The sequence below is a fragment of the Carassius auratus genome, chromosome 4 (assembly GCF_003368295.1).
Source record: "Carassius auratus strain Wakin chromosome 4, ASM336829v1, whole genome shotgun sequence".
NCBI lineage: Eukaryota > Metazoa > Chordata > Actinopteri > Cypriniformes > Cyprinidae > Carassius > Carassius auratus.
Genome location: NC_039246.1, coordinates 24,957,158 through 24,977,397, shown reverse-complemented (window position 1 = coordinate 24,977,397; position 20,240 = coordinate 24,957,158). Strand labels below are relative to the sequence as shown.

General features: G+C 36.5%; 1 protein-coding gene across 2 annotated transcripts; it reads right to left on the bottom strand.

Annotated features, from left to right (window-relative positions):
• Positions 1–43: 43 nt before the first annotated feature.
• LOC113063751 (periphilin-1-like) lies at positions 44–20,238 on the bottom strand. 2 transcript variants are annotated; one of them, XM_026234084.1, is made up of 11 exons: positions 20,099–20,238; positions 19,327–19,375; positions 18,917–18,981; positions 18,583–18,792; positions 15,932–15,999; positions 12,624–12,761; positions 12,365–12,540; positions 11,420–11,455; positions 9,726–9,802; positions 7,590–7,721; positions 44–904 (listed from the first exon to the last, which is right to left on the bottom strand). In XM_026234084.1, coding segments are annotated over exons 2-11 (1,098 nt in total). In that variant the 5' UTR covers positions 19,328–19,375; positions 20,099–20,238; the 3' UTR covers positions 44–709. The 2 variants fall into 2 exon arrangements, with proteins under 2 accessions (XP_026089869.1, XP_026089862.1); XM_026234077.1 differs by having other exon boundaries at positions 638–904; positions 20,124–20,237.
• Positions 20,239–20,240: the final 2 nt, after the last annotated feature.

Below are 20,240 nucleotides of genomic sequence, written 5' to 3'. Positions count from 1 at the left end.
TCACAAAAGGGTTTTAAATCAAAAGGAAAAACATGCATTGTAGTAGGTTCAAGACTCTTTAATACTACACAAAGGAAAAAACTACACAAATACTTGTGTTGGGTTTTCACAATATAGTGGCCAGAAAATGTGATAAAAAAAAAGATGAAAATGCATTATTGTCAGCTGCACAGCTTAACAGTACTACAGATAGCAGCAATTTGCTGAACCCATACAGATTACTTACCATAATTCATTCATCAACTTTTCTCACTGGTTTGAATGTAAGGGAATTAATTGGCAACAACATAGAACCCTTTCAGTTTATACACAATTGATCAGAACAAACAGCATCATCTAGTAAATCTCCTCAGTGGGTTAATAATCTCTATATCTTCTGCAATTAATGATGAATAGAGCAAACCCTCTTCTGACACTGCTTTCCTTGTGTTTGCCATCTATTTTTTATTATTTATTTATCTTAATGTTGAAAGGTTACAAAAAGATTATACAACCTAGCATCGACTAGTGTCAATGGATGAACGGAACCACATAAATGAAATACATAAAGAGATTTTCCTTGCCCCGTTGCAAACCAGGAAGATTTCTTTTAGGTGGACACTCAGTACACAAAGTACATTGGCCTTTACATAAACCATAAAAAACAATGAAGGACTTTTGTATAGGTACAGAGGGAGGAAAAACTGCTGGTTGAGTAAATGGGGCCACCTTAGACAGCAGGTTCAGGCTGTCGTACCACTTCATCTAGTTCAGCAATGAAGTTTTTCAAGTCATCAAGGCATCGCTCACGGATCTCAATCAGGTTCTCTTTCAGTGGGTTCTGCAGGGGCTTTTCTAAGGTGGGTTCCTTGGCCACCAGCATCTTCACCACCATGCCAAACGTCTCACAGTCCTGACGATAGACCTATAAAACAGTCCAATGTCTGAAATTATAAAGCTGTAATATTGTCCAACATGTACAATGTGCACACAAATGTTATTGGCAATCCCCAATCAATGCATAACAGTGTATAATCATGTCTAGTTACTTATACCTTATCAAACAAGGTTCTTTAAAGTGTGTTAAATGTGGCACCGTAAAATGTGGTTTTCTTTTCCATTTGGCTTTCTGACCAACATAAAAACACATGCCTTGACAAGCTCAGACAACAATTTATTGATAAATCATCCTGGAGCTCACAATAAAAATAACAAAAATTCTGCCGAGCAAACCATTCAGATAAGTTGTTAACCTTTTAACATTTTCATTGGCCTTGAAAATTAAATGAAAAGTTGCATTTAACATTACATTTTTAAGCAGCAAATGTGCCGCATTACTCTAGCTGGAAACAATATACCCTGCTTGGTGCTTTACTTTTCTGGCAAATTCAGTCATGACAGTCTCAAGACCCATCTCATTGAACAGACCATGAAATCATCTTAAATCTAACTATTTCTGTTCACAAAAGACATGGGGACAGAGAGCGGTTTTGTTTTGTATTTAGGAGAACATTCTGCCTTTCCGATCTACCATCCAGACGATAGAACTAAGCCCCAAACCCAAACTCTCAGAGCTCAGTTATGTTTACTGTGGTTGGATAATCAAACACTTCTGGACATCAAAGCAATGCTTCAGACCCAGGGGAGACTGCATAACCTCTGCAATTACCTTGACTCACACACAGCCCTCAGGACATGTAACTTATAGCTGGAGATCATACATTTACATCAGGAGACTGTCACGACTAAACGATGGCACAGAGCAACACAATGCACCCAGCCAAAACTGAAAGAAACTGATGGTAAAACATCTCGCAAGTTTCCAACATGGCCCTGGCATTACATAACCATACAACAACATCTGGAAGTACTTAAAATATAACAGTAACTGAAAACTTTGGGCATAATTAAATTTAAAAAAGACAATGCGTATCTTCAGTGGTTCCTGCTACCTGCCCCCACAAGTCTGGAAAAGAAATGTGGCCACCCAACTAATTGTGCTGACTAATAATTTCTGCAGTGAGCTCATTAGCTTCTAACATAAGGGCTCTTTCCCATGGCTGAGATCCTGGTTCCAGGAATCACAGAGGCCCACACACAAAGCCCAGAGTTCTTGTGTGAGAACAGCCTCCAATAATCATTAAGTCGAATAGGTTAAATGAGAAGACTCTAATAGTCAATTAGAACATTCCAGAAGAGAATGGAGAAATTATGTAGAAGGGAAGTACTCAGAAGCCTAAGGCTGCAGGTTAAGAGACTGCAGTAAAATAGTCAATCTGTGGGACTGTTTAAATTGCATTAACACTCAGCAAATAAACCTGGTTGCTGGAGCCTTGTAGCATATGTGCTATTTTATAAAGGGGGTTGAAAATAAATGTTAATGTAAGTTATACATTTAAATCAGTACTATATACTAGGGCTGGGCGAAATATCTAATGATATGATCATGCGCACCTAGTCAGTAAATCTGGTTCCGTGATTACCGCTAAATCGCCATCACCTGCTTTCAAATGGAGCAGCATTTAATAGGCAGAGCCGTAGATAACTGACCAGCTATGCAATTTCGCTTTCATTATCGAAGGCGATTCATCTTGGATAATGAATGCAATATTGCGTAGCTTGTCAGTGATCTACGGCTCTGTCTATTAAATGCCTCTCCATTTAAAAGCATGTGATGGTGATTTAGCGGTAATCAAGGAACCGGACTTACAGACTAGGTGCGCATGATCATATCGTTAGATATATCGCCCAGCCCTACTTTATACTAAATAAATAAGAGTTTGAACTAGAAGTATTATGGTAGTGGTATAACTGCTTGCTTTTGCAAAACTTGCAGCTACAATGTAAAGTTGTGTGGAGTTTTCAGGGCGTTATGTGGTTGCGAAGGTGTATTGATTGGTTTTTAGATGGATGTTTAATGGTCCAAGCCAATAGAGCTCGTGCCTAAAGGCGAAATCACAGCAAAATTTCAGAAATTGTTTCAGACAAAAAGGTCCATTGTTCAGAGTCAGTATGTACTCTTGAATCTGAAGTCATTGTTTGCTGATGTAGCAAGTTTGCATGAAAAACTTGAATGATAAATCTGCACGGGTGAATTCCAAATTGCACCGATTCCTATTAAATGAACTGTATTTTGATGGTGAAATTTTAGTGAGCAACAGTAAATGTTACAACATCTTTATATTCTATGATATTTAGGTCATTAAAGTCTTTTTTGTGCCCATTTTATTGTATGCCAGACATAAAATCTTAAGTCAGATATGAGTTACAGATCCTGGCCGTGAAAAAAGTCAGTACATGTGATTCCCATGAATAATTGAGAGTCCATGTGGGCGTTAACTGTATGTGTGGCCTAGAATTAAATTCAAATTAGATGAGAAGAGGGGGTTATGGTACTGTTATTGCAATGTCATCTGAGTACAGTAGAAAGCACTCCTCGGTACACAATAAACCACTACTAAACTCAGTAAGCAGGGATGATCTGAAGCAGAGGTTACAGGAAGTTCTGAAAGACCGCTATTTTTTAAACAAATTTATTCTATTTGCAACACTTTTTCTGCTGCTTTGCAATGATCAAATTAAACATTTTATTAGTATCAGTTGTGTTTCTAATTCATATTACTATGCTGTCCTTTTATGAGATAACCTTGAACATGCAAAGCCACACTGAGCTTAAATAATTCAGAACAATTCCAAGAATGCTGGGAAGCGATTTCCTTATGCATGCTCTACTTCCATAGACTTCCTGTGAACCCCACCTCTGTTACCCAATCAAACAGGAAAGCTGAACAGGACCTAGAGTGTGTGTGTGTGTGTGTTCTTGTTCAGCCTTTCATGTGCCATTTTTGTACTGTGGGAGGCTGATTCCTGATTCCGGGTAAAGATAGCAGAGAATTATTCAGGAAGGGCGGGAAAGACAAGGAGGGAAAAGTGGGAAAGTATCTATACACTAATAACTTTCAGAGTGGTTCAACGAAAGTTCAGTTCTAGTTGTGTAAGACCAAAGTTAGGTTCAATTAGATATAAAAGCTTGGAGTATAATATTTTGCCATGTGAAATTTCAATATATTCATCTGTACGCCCAGCAATAGAGTAAACATAGCATTACCTAAATAAAAAGAAATTTACTGTACATACATTAGCATATAGATGCCCCCAAACATATTGACTAAAAACCACACAGAACTAATTTACAATCCCAAATAACTGTTAAGGATGCATATTCACTTTAATATAGTATACTCTAATGCCTGTGTTTTCCAAAAGGAGCATAGAAAACCTAAGCATAGCGAAACATCATGTAAGGGTAATGGCCTTTAGGGGCAACTGTGTATTAGTCTGTTATTTTATTTGATCTGACATATTCAGATCAGAAACATCAAACGCGATTAACAAACGAAGGAATCAAACATCCCTGATGGACCTCAAAAGACTTGCTTCAGACCCAGATTAAGCCTCACCATGGACTGCAGAACTATCACAACAAAGATGCCCTACTTACAGTACTTTAGCAGCAAGGAATTCAGTCTCGTTAGAAACACACGGGCTCATCTGTAAAATAAACGTCTTGCTGGTCAAAACAAAACAATCAGGACCCAGCTAGATTCCTCTTTGAGCTTGACTTGAACTGAACTTGTTTAAAGTATATGCTCTCTGCCAAGATGAAACATAATAATAAAAAAAAGATGATGATTGGACAGATAAAAACAAAAACAAAAAGTTTAACCATAAATTGTACTCTTTGTTGTAACAATTTTGAAGAATTGCACTGGTCGGTCTTTTCCATTTAATTGGTCCCCATGTGTACGAGGCTTTCACACTGCAAAATGGATGCAAAAGCACCATAAAGAATTAAGTGACACTTCAAGGTTTCTGAAGCCATATGATAGCGCATGATAGATAGAAACAAACTAAACTTGAAGTCATTATTTACTGAATTCTTCAGTAAACTGTTAAATGTTGTGAACAGACCATTGAGTCCGTGTTGAACTCAAGAACCAGATCAGTACAACTCATGAAGTAATGATCCAGATCAGTTTTGAGTGCAGAAAACAAAAGATTAAACATACAAGAACAATCCTTTGTCCAATCACATAAACTCATGTTTGAATCAAGATCAATGGTTTTCTTGCTTGTACACCATCATATGGTTTCAGAAGACATGGAAACTAGCTCAAGAGTCATACAGGCCCTTTTTATGGTGCCTGTTTATTATCAACTCATTGTTTTATTTAATGGAAAAGAGCAACTGCCGCATTATTAAAAATTTCTACATTTTTGTCTCACAACCCTTTAGATGTATATTAAGTGTATAGAAACCAAAAAGCATGCTGTATAGTGCATGCCAGCTAAATGTTTGTTGAAAAAAGGTAAAGTGCAGAGTGTAGAGATGGCTAGACCAGATTAAAGGAGAAGCTAAACATCTGGTGGACACTTAAACAGAAACAACACACACACTTTGTGAAATAACAGGCTTTGGCCTGAAAGGCATCCAAACACTGTCACTGAAATATGTGCATTCAGGGCAAATCATAACACACTCTGACTTCTATTTCAAAAGAAGTGCAGAAAAAAAAAATTCCTGAACAAATTACAAAAATGTAGTCATTTATGCAGGAAAGGATGCTTAAGTGATTGAGAATACAAAGAGCTATTCAAACCCTAAAACTGATTCAAGGGACTTCCTGTTAAGGAAAGCTTAGCCATACATAAAATCAGATTTGTTTTCGATATGTCGAATAAAGCCGAATAAAACTCATGATTGGGACAAATCTGACATTTAAAACTGTGCAAGTCCAGCAGCTATTGAGCCAAATGCTTGTTCTCAATAGCCGCATTTCCATTGTCGGGCCAGGGCTTAAAACGGGCCGGTCGGGGCTAATAGCCTCGGAACAGTAGCACCGAGGCAAGAATAGCGCAGGGTTTCCACACTCAGGCCTGAAGCTTTGCTGCATGTCACTAAAACACGCCCTTTACACGACTCTCAGGAACAATGACACGCGACCCCATAATTTCACCAACAAAGAGAAGTTATCAGAAAACTAAGAAATAAGTCACTGGAACTAGAGCGATCACAAAACGAACATGATAAAAGCGGGCATTCGATTGCATGCTTTGTTAAATATTCAAATTCAAAAGCATCGATGTTTTACTATAGAATAGGTAAGTGATACATTGATCAATGAATTAATTTATCAGAATAAATGTATTTATATTTTATTGATTTATTTTGAACGCTTAAGCGTTATGAAAATAGCCTGCTTATTCAGTCAAGTCTGTTTCTGTTTATTTGTAGCCACAGTAGCTATCCTTTATATGTCACATTTAGAATGAATGATAATCTCTTATTTTTATGAAAGCTCCCGAACAAAAAAAAAAAATATATATATATTTTTATGAAAGGCTACGTGGAGCTAGACGAGACTTATGACAGATAATATAAGGTACTAAATAAATACACGATTGTGATGGAGAATAAGAAACAGATGTATGATTTCTTCAAACGGTCACATTTACCATGTTTACTATAGTAATGTTAATGCCTAGCGTGCATAGTCTTTTACATCGCTTATAAATATTTCCGACCTTGTACGGTGATAATAATCCACATCCGATCAAATTATTTCAAATACACACGCTGCTGACTGAAAGTGAGTTTTGAGCTCAACTTATTTAAAAAAGTTTTTAATGCTGGTGTTATAGCTGTTAGCTTTCTGAAATGATCCGCAGCGCTGAGCTCAGAGAAACTCCGCCTTTGTTCATAACCACTCCTCTAGCCCCAGCTGGCCCGCTTTGGCCCAAGGTTTTCGTCGGGCCAAAAAACCCCCGGCCGTTGGCCCCAAGGAAGCCCCGATGAGGCACGATCAAGCCCCAGAAGTGACAGTGGAAATGCGACTGGCCCTGGCACACACTAGCACGCCCACTTTAAGCTCGACAGTGGAAACGCGGCTAGTAGGAGGGCTGGCTCACCAATCCTGTGAAAGATCCCATCAAATGAAAGATCCCATCTTTCATTTAATAGGGCCAGTAAACAAGAGGAGGAGAGAGCAGGAACTTTATTATGATCATTCTGAACCTACAGAACGATCAGAAAGGTACAGAAAGCTGAGACAGTGGGTCTTTTACCTTTGTATCTCCTTAGTAAATGTGATGGATAAAAAGTGGAAGTACTCAGAAGTACCCCAAATCCTCTTTTAAATTGTGTTGTTGAACATAATAAATGCTGTACTGTAATCTTTCAATGCTTTAAATAACCTAAAATGTAAATAGTTAAACTCTTTCTCCTTAGTAAATGTGATGGATAAAAAGGAAGGAAAAAGACAAAAAGTGGAAGTACTCAGAACAGAAGTACCCAAAATGCTCTTTTAAATTATGTTGTTGAACATAATAAATGCTGTACTGTACTCTTTCAATGCTTTAAATAACCTAAAATGTAAATAGTTAAACTCTTCTGACAACCCTATTAATAATATACAGCATCATGAAAAGGAGCCATTAAAACAAGTATGTGGCCATTAAAAAACTGGCAAGGCACTTTCCTAACTAATTTAGACACTCTCAGAACTATAGAAGAAGAAAAGCTCCAAAGCGATTTTTGGCGTTTCTCAAACCTTCTCAATTTCCCGAGCCTTGGCAGCAATAGCTTGAGCTCGTCGCTCTTGAAAGTCGTCCATGACAGAGGAAGCTTCATCTACGATGGGTGGAACTTCATCTGTGGGCCCCTCCACCATTGTCATGTCCTCCTGCAGTACACAAGACAAGGCACTTTTAAAGGCTAGATTAACACAGAAACATGTTCAGAGTAAAACACCCCAACAGATGCAGGAAATCAACATTAGGGAATTCTGATTTCTCTAAAAAAGAAAAGAGGAAAAGTTATCCAAACGCAGAAAAATGACAGAATGGATACAAGTCCAAAAAAAAGTTAACAAGTTGGCTCTGTCTATTTAGATCTACGACTTGGACCTAATTGGATACGTTTTGTCTCAAAAGAAAATTATATATAACGGTCCAACACTAATTAAACAAAATCAAAATAATATCAATCATTTGATCTAAGTGGAGACAGAAATATATTTAAGACAAGAACTGCAAAGGCATTACAAACAAATATGAGCCCACCACAGCAAAATCATCTGTTCTTTGTTCTTCAAACAATGAATCCCCAAAACAAGTGTGTTTGTTGAACTTAAGAGACCGCCTATCAAGCTGAGTTTACACTGGCAAAGCCTTTTCATCTAAGGCACAAGGTTATGGCTTATGCCCCAAGAACAGAGCTATGGAAGAAGATCAAAGGCTGAAGGACTGAGACATCCACCAACCAGAAACAACTTTCATCTGTACATGGTTCAGAGGTGAATCTAAGTGATCAAACAAAAGAAACCCACAGAGGTTCTTTAGCAAGGCATTTCATGTTGTGTTGGCTTGAAACTGAAGCTTGATTCAAGCATTCTTGAATCAAAACACTGATTGAGTACTGGGACAAAACAAAAAACTAAAGCTGAATTATTTTACAAATTACTTGTATATGTAATGGCATATGTTTGGGTGCAACCTCAAACTTCATTTTCATCAAAATGTGTTTTTCCCTTTCCTTCACTCAATATGGGTCACCCTCAAATAAAAAAATAATGTGTTAAATATCAGTTTATTTATTAAAAATGTATATATTCAGAATAACTTTATATGTATTATAAATGGTGATATTTTATAAGAAAACCACTAATATACAAATAATATGTTAATTTGTAATAGATATATTTTATTATATATTAAAAATGTTTTTAATATATTTAAAAAAAAGATTTTTTAAATATTTTGAACATCACACATTACAGTTTTATTTTTCTGGTGTTGCTAAGTATTTATTCTACCAACTTAAATCTTAAAAATGATCAAAAATCCTGAACAATTTCTTTACAATATGGGTGATACACCTGAAATATTACATTTTGTGACACTTAAAAAGCACACACATTTACCTATTATTAAATAGTAAAAAAAATTATACATATATATATAAAACTTAAAAAATAAATTAGCATTTCTCAAGCTTTTAAGTAAGGAAAGCCAATGTCTTGGGAATCAGTCAAAGAACTAGTTTGCATAACAAATAAAATTATATTCACAGAGGAGAGTCAAATGTAAGTATTTTTAATCATAATTTTTCTTTCTTTTCTTTTCGTTTATTTAAAAATCAGCAAAGAAAATTTTTAAGTTACCCATGATTATTCTTAGATTCGGTTCACCTAAGCACAAACAAAGAAAAAAAGAAGAGAGTACATGAGAGAAAAAGTTAAACCAAATTATTTTAGGCTCTCAGTGCTCCCAAGAGTATGTCCAGAGTGCTCTGAGCCTCTGATAAGATTTTGTGATAAAGCTGAGAGTTGAGCTAATGGATTTCTCCCTCTTTTTTTAGCCGTGCTGCGGCCTGGGTGGCCCAATGATGTCCATGACTCTCCTTCAGCGACCCGCCGTGTTTTGTGTCAGTACCATGCTTACAGTCTGAACAAACACGACACGGGCCGCTTGCCTTTCATACGCCAAATAGTACCCTTTCAAACCCCACCATATGGGAGAGAGGAAATCGCAAGCAAACAGCGTTTCAAAAAGAAGGAAAAAGATCTCCAGTTTTTTCACCATCAGCTGAAATTGCTGGCATGTCACACTTATTATTATTTTAGCGGATGAAAGGGAGTGTTCTGGTAAGCACATCTGTTTGGGAGCTGTGTGTGTGTGCGACTCACCTTAGTGGCTGATACGGAGCTATGGGGCGAACCGTCTCGTGATGCACTCACGGAGGGGCCGGGGGGCCTTTCCCTGTCTGTAGAAGATGAAAGACTGGGATCAGAACATAAGAAACAAAGCATCTGTTGTAGGACGTAAGCCAACAATACAGCTATAGTTTGGACATGGATCAACATCCCCTAGAAAGCCACGGAATATGGCCTTGCTTGACTCATTTGCTGCCATAAACGTTTTCACATGCTTGAACGGATCCTGCTCGTTTTCCGAACATCCAGCTGGCGTGCAGAACCAGGTGGTTCCCTCGCTGCCGATCAGGACTCTTCCCTGCAGGCAAACCGCAGCCAGGTGCCTGCAGTGTCACCCCGTGACCCTCTCCGTGTGAGCTGTGTGCTCAACACCTACGGATTCGTCGGCAAGAGATCAAGGAATGCTCGCTAAATTGATTTGGAGCGGAGAGAAGCCTATGACCAGAAGTTCTGTTTAGATTTACACAGATATAAGATTCCAATCTAAATCTCCTTGCGACGTATGCATGCACATCAAACGTCTGGCAAAGAAAAGCAAAAAGGGAACGGATGAAAGCTAGAGAAAAAGGAAAGGTTTAGCAATCAGACACACTCCTGTGGACTTTTTACGAACCCCGGCCAAAGGAAGTGCGAGGATAGCAGACAAACAAAATGAGGCTCTACGAAGGTGCGATTAGCAACGCTTTCTCTCAAGTTACCGTGACTGTGGGCTGACCTTTAACTTATAAAGCAAAGCGAAACAAAATCTCCTTGTGTGTGAGCAATAAACTTTATATTCACATAAAATGGTACCCAGGTGACTGAATACCTAGGTACACTACCATTCAAATGTTTGGCCAGTTTATTTATTTATTTTTGTTAATACTTTTAACCAGCAAGGATGCATTAAATTAATCAAACAAGAAAGTAAACGGTTGCTATTTTAAATAAATATCGCTCTTTTTAACTCTATATTCAAATAATCAGTGTATCATTTTAAACAAAAACATTGAACTGTTTTCAATGTTGATAATATTAAGAAAAGTTTCTCGAGCACCAACAGAGCATATTAGAATGATTTCTGATAGATCATGTGTTAATGAAGACTGGAGTAACAGCTGCTGAAAATTCAGCTTTACCATCACAGGAATAAATTACATTTTAAAATATAAGATAAAACATTTATTTTATACAGTAAATATATTACACAATATTACTTCTTTACTGCATTTTTCATCAAATAAATGCAGCCTTGTTAATTTTACCAACCCCAAACTTTTTAACAGTAATATTATGTGCATGAAATTGAATTTTTTCTTTGGAAAGTAGCCATCTTTATTTATTTATTTGCAAAGTAGCCATCTCATTATTGGAAAAATATAGTCAACCAATCATAATTGCAAAATAAACCATATCAGGATGATACAAGACCACACTGTTGTGTTTATTTATTTCCAGTGATATGTCCGCCTGTACGTTATCCAGTAAAAAGATTTATTTTAAGATTTTATTTAATATAACATTTATATTATTTCATTTTTCTCCATATGTTCCAACAAGCTATGTTAAATTGTTTAGCAAAAAAAATTCATTTTGTTAGACTAAATGACCATTTTTCAAAATTGAATTCATGCAGGCTTACTCGTGTATAATCAATATGACCGAATAATCGACAATGTTTTACTCACCCGGTCCCCTGCCTGGCCCGAACGGCTCCTCAAATCCTGAAACGCAGGAAAAAAAAAAAAGTGTATATCATCAAAAACAGTAAACAAACTGTATTTTTTAGTGAACAATAATTCAGGTGTTTTTGATATATTTCTTTGATCAGTATTAGAGATCAGATCACATGATCCCATGCAAGCCTGCTACATCTTTTCACAGCTGCATAATTTTGGGACGCTCACTTGGGGTACGTCAACCCAAACACGTGCATCCAATATTGGCTGCTCGAAGCGTCACTCTGGAACTTATTACTGAGGATTTCATTATAGTAACAGAGAACAGCGAAACAAACACAGATGGGAGTCTTTATTAGGACAGGCTTTGAGTGACATCATCTGTGACCGGAGGTCTGCGGTGGACGCTTCGGTATAGTCATGTACAAGCCTGTCTGTTTTCAAACACGATAACTCACATCAAACCTGTCTGGGAAGCATTTAGGACGTTTATCTATGAGAAATAAAGCATCCAGGAAAGGTCTTTCCACTCTGCAGCTGGGCGAATTAAAATGTGCTTGCGTGCAAATTAGTCATGAAAGCCCTTAAATCAATCAACAGGCTTTTAAATGTTTCAAATACTAGACCACGTCAGGTCAAAGACTACACTTCAAGCTGTGCACTGACCCTTTGTACCATCTAGAGTCTGTGTGTGTGGGAGATCCAGCCAATGAGATTTCTCCAAGTGAAATGCAGAGAGGTTTGGCAGACTGTCTATACCTGCGAACACCATTGGCATTAAACAATGTTGAGTTGCGGTTGAAATGTTGAGGTCATAAATGCCTCAATATTTGTGTCTAAGTATATACACTTCCATTCTAAACCCAAAAATTTGAACAGTAGTGCAAATAACTCAAAACCAAAGAAATACTAAGTAGTGATTGAACAGGCATTTTGACTGAAGATTTTTCATACTTTTCCCCTGCTGAGGTGGGAAAGGATGCACTTTGCCCCGCTCTGGTGAGTAGCTGCGGCTGCTTATGCTGGACCCCGACCGACTGTGAGGGGAAGGGGGAACGTCCCGCCGAGCTGGAGAACGCTCACGTACTGGAGGGAACGGCGCCTTTCTTCTCAAGCTGTCCCGCTCCTCCCTGTGAGAGAGATGAGCACAGATAAGCAAAGCTTTCTTGATTAACATGAGGTACTTTACTTTTTAAACTATGTTAATACAAACCCCCGGTCCAGGTTCATTATGGCCTGTATGAGGGTGTCGTCTCCTGCATCAGGGGCTATTGCAGGCAGAGACCTGGGTGGAGGAGGGTGAGCACCCAGGACTCGTGCATTCGGAGGAGGACCTGCACGACTGCTCGGTCTGAAGCAGGAAAAGAAAAATAATCCATGGATTAGAAATATTAAGCGCACTTTTTTTTCTCATTAAACATTACTAAGCCAAAATAATGATAATACTAATGATAAATAAATGAAGTACAAATCTATTCCAGCTTTGCAATCACAGTATAAATTACATGTTAAAAAAATAACCGTAAGCATCTTTAAACATACAAAAAAAAAGTAAAAAAAAAAATACAAAAAAAATACAATAAAAACAGTTCAGCGGACAAATATTTGCATTCACATTATGGATAAGAACTATTCAGCATACCCTTTTTTCTCATTAAACATTTAAAAAAAAATAAAAAAAATCAATCACAGGTAAACAATAATTTTGAAAATATATTAAAACACAAAAGAGAGCTTTTAAAAATATATACTAGACCAAAATTTAAATAATTAAGCAAACAATTAGCAAATTGCAAATTTTAGCAAAATAAGTAAAACGTGTGGTTTAAATGGTTGTCCACTGTCCTCTGACAGGTTGAGAAGGGGGTTAAAGGGGGGACTATCTGTTAATCTTAAAACGCTTGTTTATATGAACCGTGCTCTGTACGGTCAGATTCTGAGTGTATTGAGATGAAGGGTCAAGGAAGAGGAGACAAGAGATTTCTCCGGGCTCAGGACTGTGACTGTCGCTTCAATTATTCCTCTTTTTTTATATGTATCACACACATATTTCCATAACACATATGACTGACTTATGGAAGACAAAAGATTATATTTTGAAGGATGTTTTAATTGTTTTTGTCCATATCCAAACCACATCAGACCAATTTATGAACACACACAAAAAAAACTTTTGCATTTTCATTTTTGGATGAAGCATCCCTTGTTGTGTTAAAAGACTTGTATTGGTTGATAAATATTCAGAAAAGGAGGGACAGAATATATTCTGCTACACTGGTCCTGATGACACAGATTTAAGATTCTCTTAAACTAGTTTCCACACTGGGCTCATTCATTTAAGACTGTACCTATTTGTGCAAGGACCAAGCCAGAGGCTTCACATCCTGCTTGTAAAAAGCAACTCAATATAAACTGCACAAAGAAAAGGGCAAAATGAGGCTTGTAAAAAGTTGCAGCGCAGCCTGACAGAGCAGCATCACAGTTCTGCCGAGTCTGCCCGCAACCAAGACATTCATTAACACACATCTGTTCTAGCAGCAGTAAAACCCCCTTCAGTTTACTCTGCTCCCCCTCGACTCACTTTCCCTGCCAGGGCCCTCCGGTCGGTCTCACAGGCTGATTACGTGCCACTTATACGGCCTGCCGCACAGGCGAGACAGAGGACGTAAAAGAATCACAGGCACCTGGTCCGGGTGACCCTGGCCTGAACCCCAGCCAGGTTCCCCTCTCACAAACACACACGACAATGTGTCCGCACACAGTGTCCTCACAAAACTTTAATGACCCTCGCATCTGTTTGAAGTGCAGGTGACCCTGTCTGCCCTGGACTAACAGAGCAAATTACCACATGTCTGTCTTTACTGCCAATATGAAACTAGAATATTACCCCATGCCAAAAAAAAGGGTAACTTCTCACTACCAATCACGACAGATTAAAGCACTGAGAAGGTCAAAACAGGTACTTTTAAGCATGTTTGACAAGCACGATTATTCAAATTAGCGAGAAAATGCTTTATAAAACCATATAAAGGACTTTCTCCAAAACTAAATCTTGGGAATGTCTGATTTTAATAAGATGAGAGACTTAGATGAGTATGACTCCCTAATATCTAATTACAAAAGCGCCACCAAATGGTAAAAATGGACCAAAATCTGCTTTTCTCACAGTTATTAAGCTTTAACCACAAGGTGGCGCTAGAGTCACCAAGTGTAGTTTTACAGTCACCAGTTTTGATTTCTGAAAGCAGTAGGCATACCTTAACTAAAAAGACAGCCCTACCCACACACTTTGGAAAAAAATTATATAAATCGTCTCATTTTGAAGAAAACAACCTAAAGTAAAAGCTGATATAGGATTTTAGGCTAGTATGCAAGCACAGATGTAGTTATCAGCGCAGAAATATGATGCATAAGTTTGCTTGTTCGCAGGAGTCATTTCAGTTTTCGTGATTCTTTTGAAAATGATTCGTTGTTATGTCACTGTAATGCATAAGATCTGTGAAATAAACAGTAACATTCCTGAAAGTGAGAGCTTTCATTTGATGTGTCTATGTCTATGTTTGGTGAGTTTGTGTGCTATAAATATGAAAAATGAACATTATTCATCTGATTTCTCAAGGGGGTGGTTGCAGAAGAACTTTATCAAATATAAAAAATTAATGGAAATATTTTGGGACTTGCAAGAAAGCAGAGGTTCTACGCTTTCAAAAAATATCATATATGTCTAGTTTTGTGCTTCAACAGTTTTTAGTTTTTTTTTAAATAATATGACCCCCCCCCCCCCCCCCACTGAACCACCGGTGGGTCGTAGGGTTTGGAGAGCTGAAGAGAAAACAATGATGTCACCATTTAAACAAGTTTTCAATGCTTCTTAATAGGGGTGTACCAACACTAAGTTAATTTGGCTGCACTCCATTTCTGCTGCAAACTGTTGCATTTTTATTACCAGAGAGACTGATTAAGAGATATGGAAAACCACTGGGAAGCTCACTGTGCTCCTCCATTTGGCAGAGTGACTGTCTGTAGGTATTTCCATGGGAGCTGAACAACAAAAACCAACCAGAGAATGTAGGACAACTCAGAGTTTGATTTATGCTCCTTATTAACAAACTTCCTTTAGTGTCTTACTCAGAGTATAAAAACAAGGCATTATAGCTGGAGGGAACACAGCTTGTTTTTAGAAGGAACAGTCCTGCCATCTGCTGGGGAAATTACACGCGCTTCAGTGGACATGTCCACTCTGGACTCCATTGCGTTTTCACAGTGTATTAAGATCCTGAAATGTGTAATGCGGAAAGGTGATCCAAAATGTTTCAAGGCCAATCAAACCATGTTTGGAGGTTATCTGAAATGCATGTAACCACTTTGCATTTGTAACTTTTGCTGAATCTAATCAAAATACATGTATACAAGTGTGAGCCACTATTTCCAAAGAGTAGAGAGAGAAAAGATCGATTTATTTATCCAGAATACACCAGGAATACATTGTTTCCTTTGTAATGTTTTGCAGTTATGAAATACCTGAAGTCCATTTGGCGTCCACCTTGCGGCTCCTCTCTCGGACCTCTGTAGTATGGGAAGTCCTCTTGCTAATATGCAAAACAAAATAATATGAAGAAGAGGTGAAATATACAATTGCATTGCAACAAATTGTTGAGCATTTTCCATGTCTGATCTTTTTTTCCCCCTTTTTTTTTTAACCCTTATTCAAAACATTCAGGAGTGTACATATATAGTTTTATACCTAAGACAAGCATACCTATAACTAACACAAATAATAAATAAAAAGTCAGACAGACACAGTTTTACACATTAACAGGGGTTAAAGCAAACACAATAAAAAATCCTGAACCTGAACTTTTTTCTGGTGGGGCAGCACATGCAAAGACTGTGACATCTTTAACATTTGAAACGATACTATGGCAAAGTTATTGACTTACTTTATGCAAAATGTTTTTTTTTTGTGTGTGTGTGTTTTTATGAATATATGGTTGACCTGAAGAATGAAAGCTGTATCATACACTTGGAAAATTATGAGCTATATCACAATACACTTAGCTCACGAGATGAGACAAAATACAGACACTTAGTTCACTAAAACGTGACAATATTTTCATACTATTTTTCAGATTTTCAATGACAAAATATTTGTCTTTTAATTAAAAAAAAGTAAAACAATGCATTTGTATTTAGAAATATTTTACCTAATCTAGGGCTGTAACTAATGTTTATTTTGGTAAACAAGTAATCTGCTGATTATTTTGACAACTGAATAATCTGATATTTAGTAACAAACAGACTTACGTAAAAACCAGGCTTTAGTATGACTATTTATAAATAAACTAACGATGAGGCAATAATAATTTGCTCAAATAAATATCAAAACCAAGAAATTACGTGACTGTATTGAACATCACTGTTCAAATCTGATCAAATGAGGCTGAAAAGGTGTATTTTTATACTTTCATATAAAATTGTCTGACAAGATGGTCTAATACACATGCTATAGCTCTAAAACCACTGGAATTAGTCCAAACAAACATTTAAAATTTTTGTTTAAAAAAAATATATATTTTTCACCATTGTCATATCTTAAATACATAACCTGCTTAGCTGGGAAAACATCACATTTGATCACATCAAGTTTAGAAATGTTTCTTTAGTTCCTAGGATTATGCATGGTTTAGCTCCTCCTCCTCTAGTTGATTTTATTCCATTTAAATCTATTGACAACAGAGTAACAAGAGGTGCTGCATAATTCCACTTAGAAAAACCTTGTTTAGTCTAGCTGTTTTTTCTATTCAGAGCATCACAACAGTGGAATTCAATACCAGAATTAATTAGAGAATGTACACCATTTAACTAATCTAAGCATCATTTTAAGAAATGGCTTCTTCATAACCAACAATGTGAACATTAATGTTGTTTATATATGCTAATATTATTTTAATTGTTTTAATACATATTTCTTTTTTATTTATTTGTATTTATTTATTTTTTTGTCAGATTGTATAATTTGTTGTTTACATTTTGGTAGAATTTCATTGTTATTTTGTTTTCTATTTTGCTTCTTTTTTTCTCCTCTACTTTTCTTGGCCTAATAACATCTGGCAAAGGGAATACCGCTGAAAACAAGCCTTTGGGTTAGTTTGGGTACATTTCATTCAAGAATGTTGATTAATGTGTACACAGTCCCTTTTTTGTGAAATAAATAAATAAAAATAAAATACATAAAGTAATATACCTATACATAATATTAACATTTCCAACTCAAGTACATTATGAAAACAAATACCTACAGAGGGCGACAATGGCTTGGTGATGTTTCACTTTACAGCGTGATTAAACAATGTTTAAATCCACTTAAATGTAATATCTGGACACCTGCAGAAACTTTTATTTTGAAAACTCGATGTACAATACATGGCATATTTAGACATAGGTTAATTTATTTTCCTGTGTTGGCAAAGGTTTATAAATGATTTACGCAACAAATCTAGTGAGATGAACGTTAATTCAAATCCACAGAGGAAGAGTTTAGCCCCTTTCACACATACAGTCTTTACTGGTAAATTACTGGTAAAGTTAAGAGATCATGTGTGAACAGGACCTTTTCAAATATCCCCGCAAATTTGTCCTGGCAATCATATCGTTTTATGGAGATGACATGATTACTCTAAATGGTTTAGAAAGCTCCCCTGCTTCTTAATTAGTTATTCTATGTAAATACGCACTAGATGGACATCTTTGACCATTGCGCTCCGCAGCTTTCTGTTGTGCTTCTCCATTCATCGAGGCTGGGACACCGCAATTGGATACAATTATGCATGTCTCATGTTTATATGATTGTCTAGTAATGTTAGTTTGGTTGAGAGTGAAAGCTATGCTCCTCTCATACCATTGGTAGGCAAACTCGTGGTAGGCGACTCAAAAGTGATATCAATCAACAAGATGTTTATAGATGTTTATATATATATATATATATATATAGGACTATTTTTTTCTGCAGCCAAACGCTGCATGCCCGAAATCCAGCACAGTGCCAGAGAACTTTAAGCCCTGCATTAAGTATACACTGAAAAAAAAAGAAAAAAAAAAGTCAACAAAAATCAATAAATAAGTAAATTAAAGATGGAAGAAAAAAAAGAAAAAATCTGATCTCTAATACTTACCCTTCGCCCGGGTGGTCCACCCCTGTGCTCGTTTGGAAATGAGTGATGGCTGTCGCCATGATAACCTCTCTGATCCTCTCCAGGATAGTTGCGAGGAGCACCATTTGGGTAAAACCGAGGGCCATCATATTCAAAGCCACGGCCGTAGTCCTCGTCTGGCCGCCCGAAGGGTGGTCTCCTGTCCCCTTGAGCTTCTCTTGGATATGGACCCTGGAAGATCAAAAAAGCTCAAGCACAGCCGTTTGTCTCACAGCATAAACCAAGAATCTCAATTGTAACCTCACCCTCCTCATCGCAATGAATAAACAAAACAAAATAAATAAATAGTTTTTACCACTCTTCCTGCTTGAAACCGTTCCTCATAAACATCTCTAAGATTTCGCTCTCTCCTAAAAGCCACTGAGATATAAAAACATGGACAAAGATGAAATATTATTAAGATTTAAACCTCAGTAACAGTAAGGCACTTACACATTAATTATTATCTAATTAAATTAAATTAATACAAAACAAATGACAACCATCAATAAATCTTTAAATATTGCATAACACTGAAATATATATATATATATATATATATATATATATATATATATATATATATATATATATATATATATATATAACGACAGTGATATCTTATTACATTTTACTCATATTTACATTTTTAAATAATATAAACATTTTATCATATTTATGCATTCATAAATATCAGTCTTAAGCTTATTTCTCTAAATGACTTACTTTTAGTTTGTGAATGGAAAGAAGTTGTCTTCAGTTGTATGATGGTTATCTATGAACAAATGAGAGGTAAATGAATCAGGAATAGGGATGTGCCAATGTCTATAGCTGGCAGATTATTTATGTCCCATAATAATTATTGCTGATAAATATATGCAGCTTTGCGTTCAAAATAACTGAAAAGTAAAGGCTTTATCACATTTTATTGTACAGAAGAAAACACTACAATTATGTACTTCTGACTTTTAATAATACACTGTTTAATATATTTGTGGCTAGATGGCGTTAGAAGAAACATTGCAACAGATCGTTGATGTGCAACAAATATATCGATCTGATATGAGTGAAGCGCAATTGGTACCCAGAACTAACGTTAGACGTTTCAGAATTTAACTGAAATAATGTGGTTTTGTCTTGTATTTTATTTTCCATCTACTTCCAATATTGTAACGTTACTTATCAGACTGATAAGTTAAAACGCTCACTGTTTTCAAGACTTTATTATATAACGTTAACTTATATATTTATTTTTTTATCAAAGATGTGCAAGAACCTTTGCTTACATTTGAGCGTTTTTCGTGCTAAATTCACAGTCAACGAGGAATCAGCTCCAATTTATATTAATTTATGTTTTACCCGTATGTCTGCATCTCCAGTCAACAAACTGATGTGATATTATAAACAAATTTAAACCAGACTCAGTGATACCGTCTTTTACCAGTGTGCATGCATACTGGGAACACATGCGTTAACCCCAAAATAAGCGTTTACATACCGTTTACATTCGCTGTTTGACATACCTCCTGTCAATGTAACATTCCTTTGTATTTTGTAGCCAATTAACGTTTGTTAAATAATAATATTTTGAGACGAAACGTGGCGAGACGCTCAGTCAGTTGCTAAACAAACATCCACAG

Bases quoted from the DNA above. Each gene is read 5' to 3' on its own strand.
- LOC113063751 (XM_026234084.1), bottom strand. The intron at 16,000-18,582 runs GTAAGTATTAGA...TTTGCATATTAG, and splicing joins GTGGACCACCCGGGCGAAGG to CAAGAGGACTTCCCATACTA. The intron at 12,762-15,931 runs GTATTTCATAAC...TTCCTGCTTCAG, and splicing joins GGACGCCAAATGGACTTCAG to ACCGAGCAGTCGTGCAGGTC.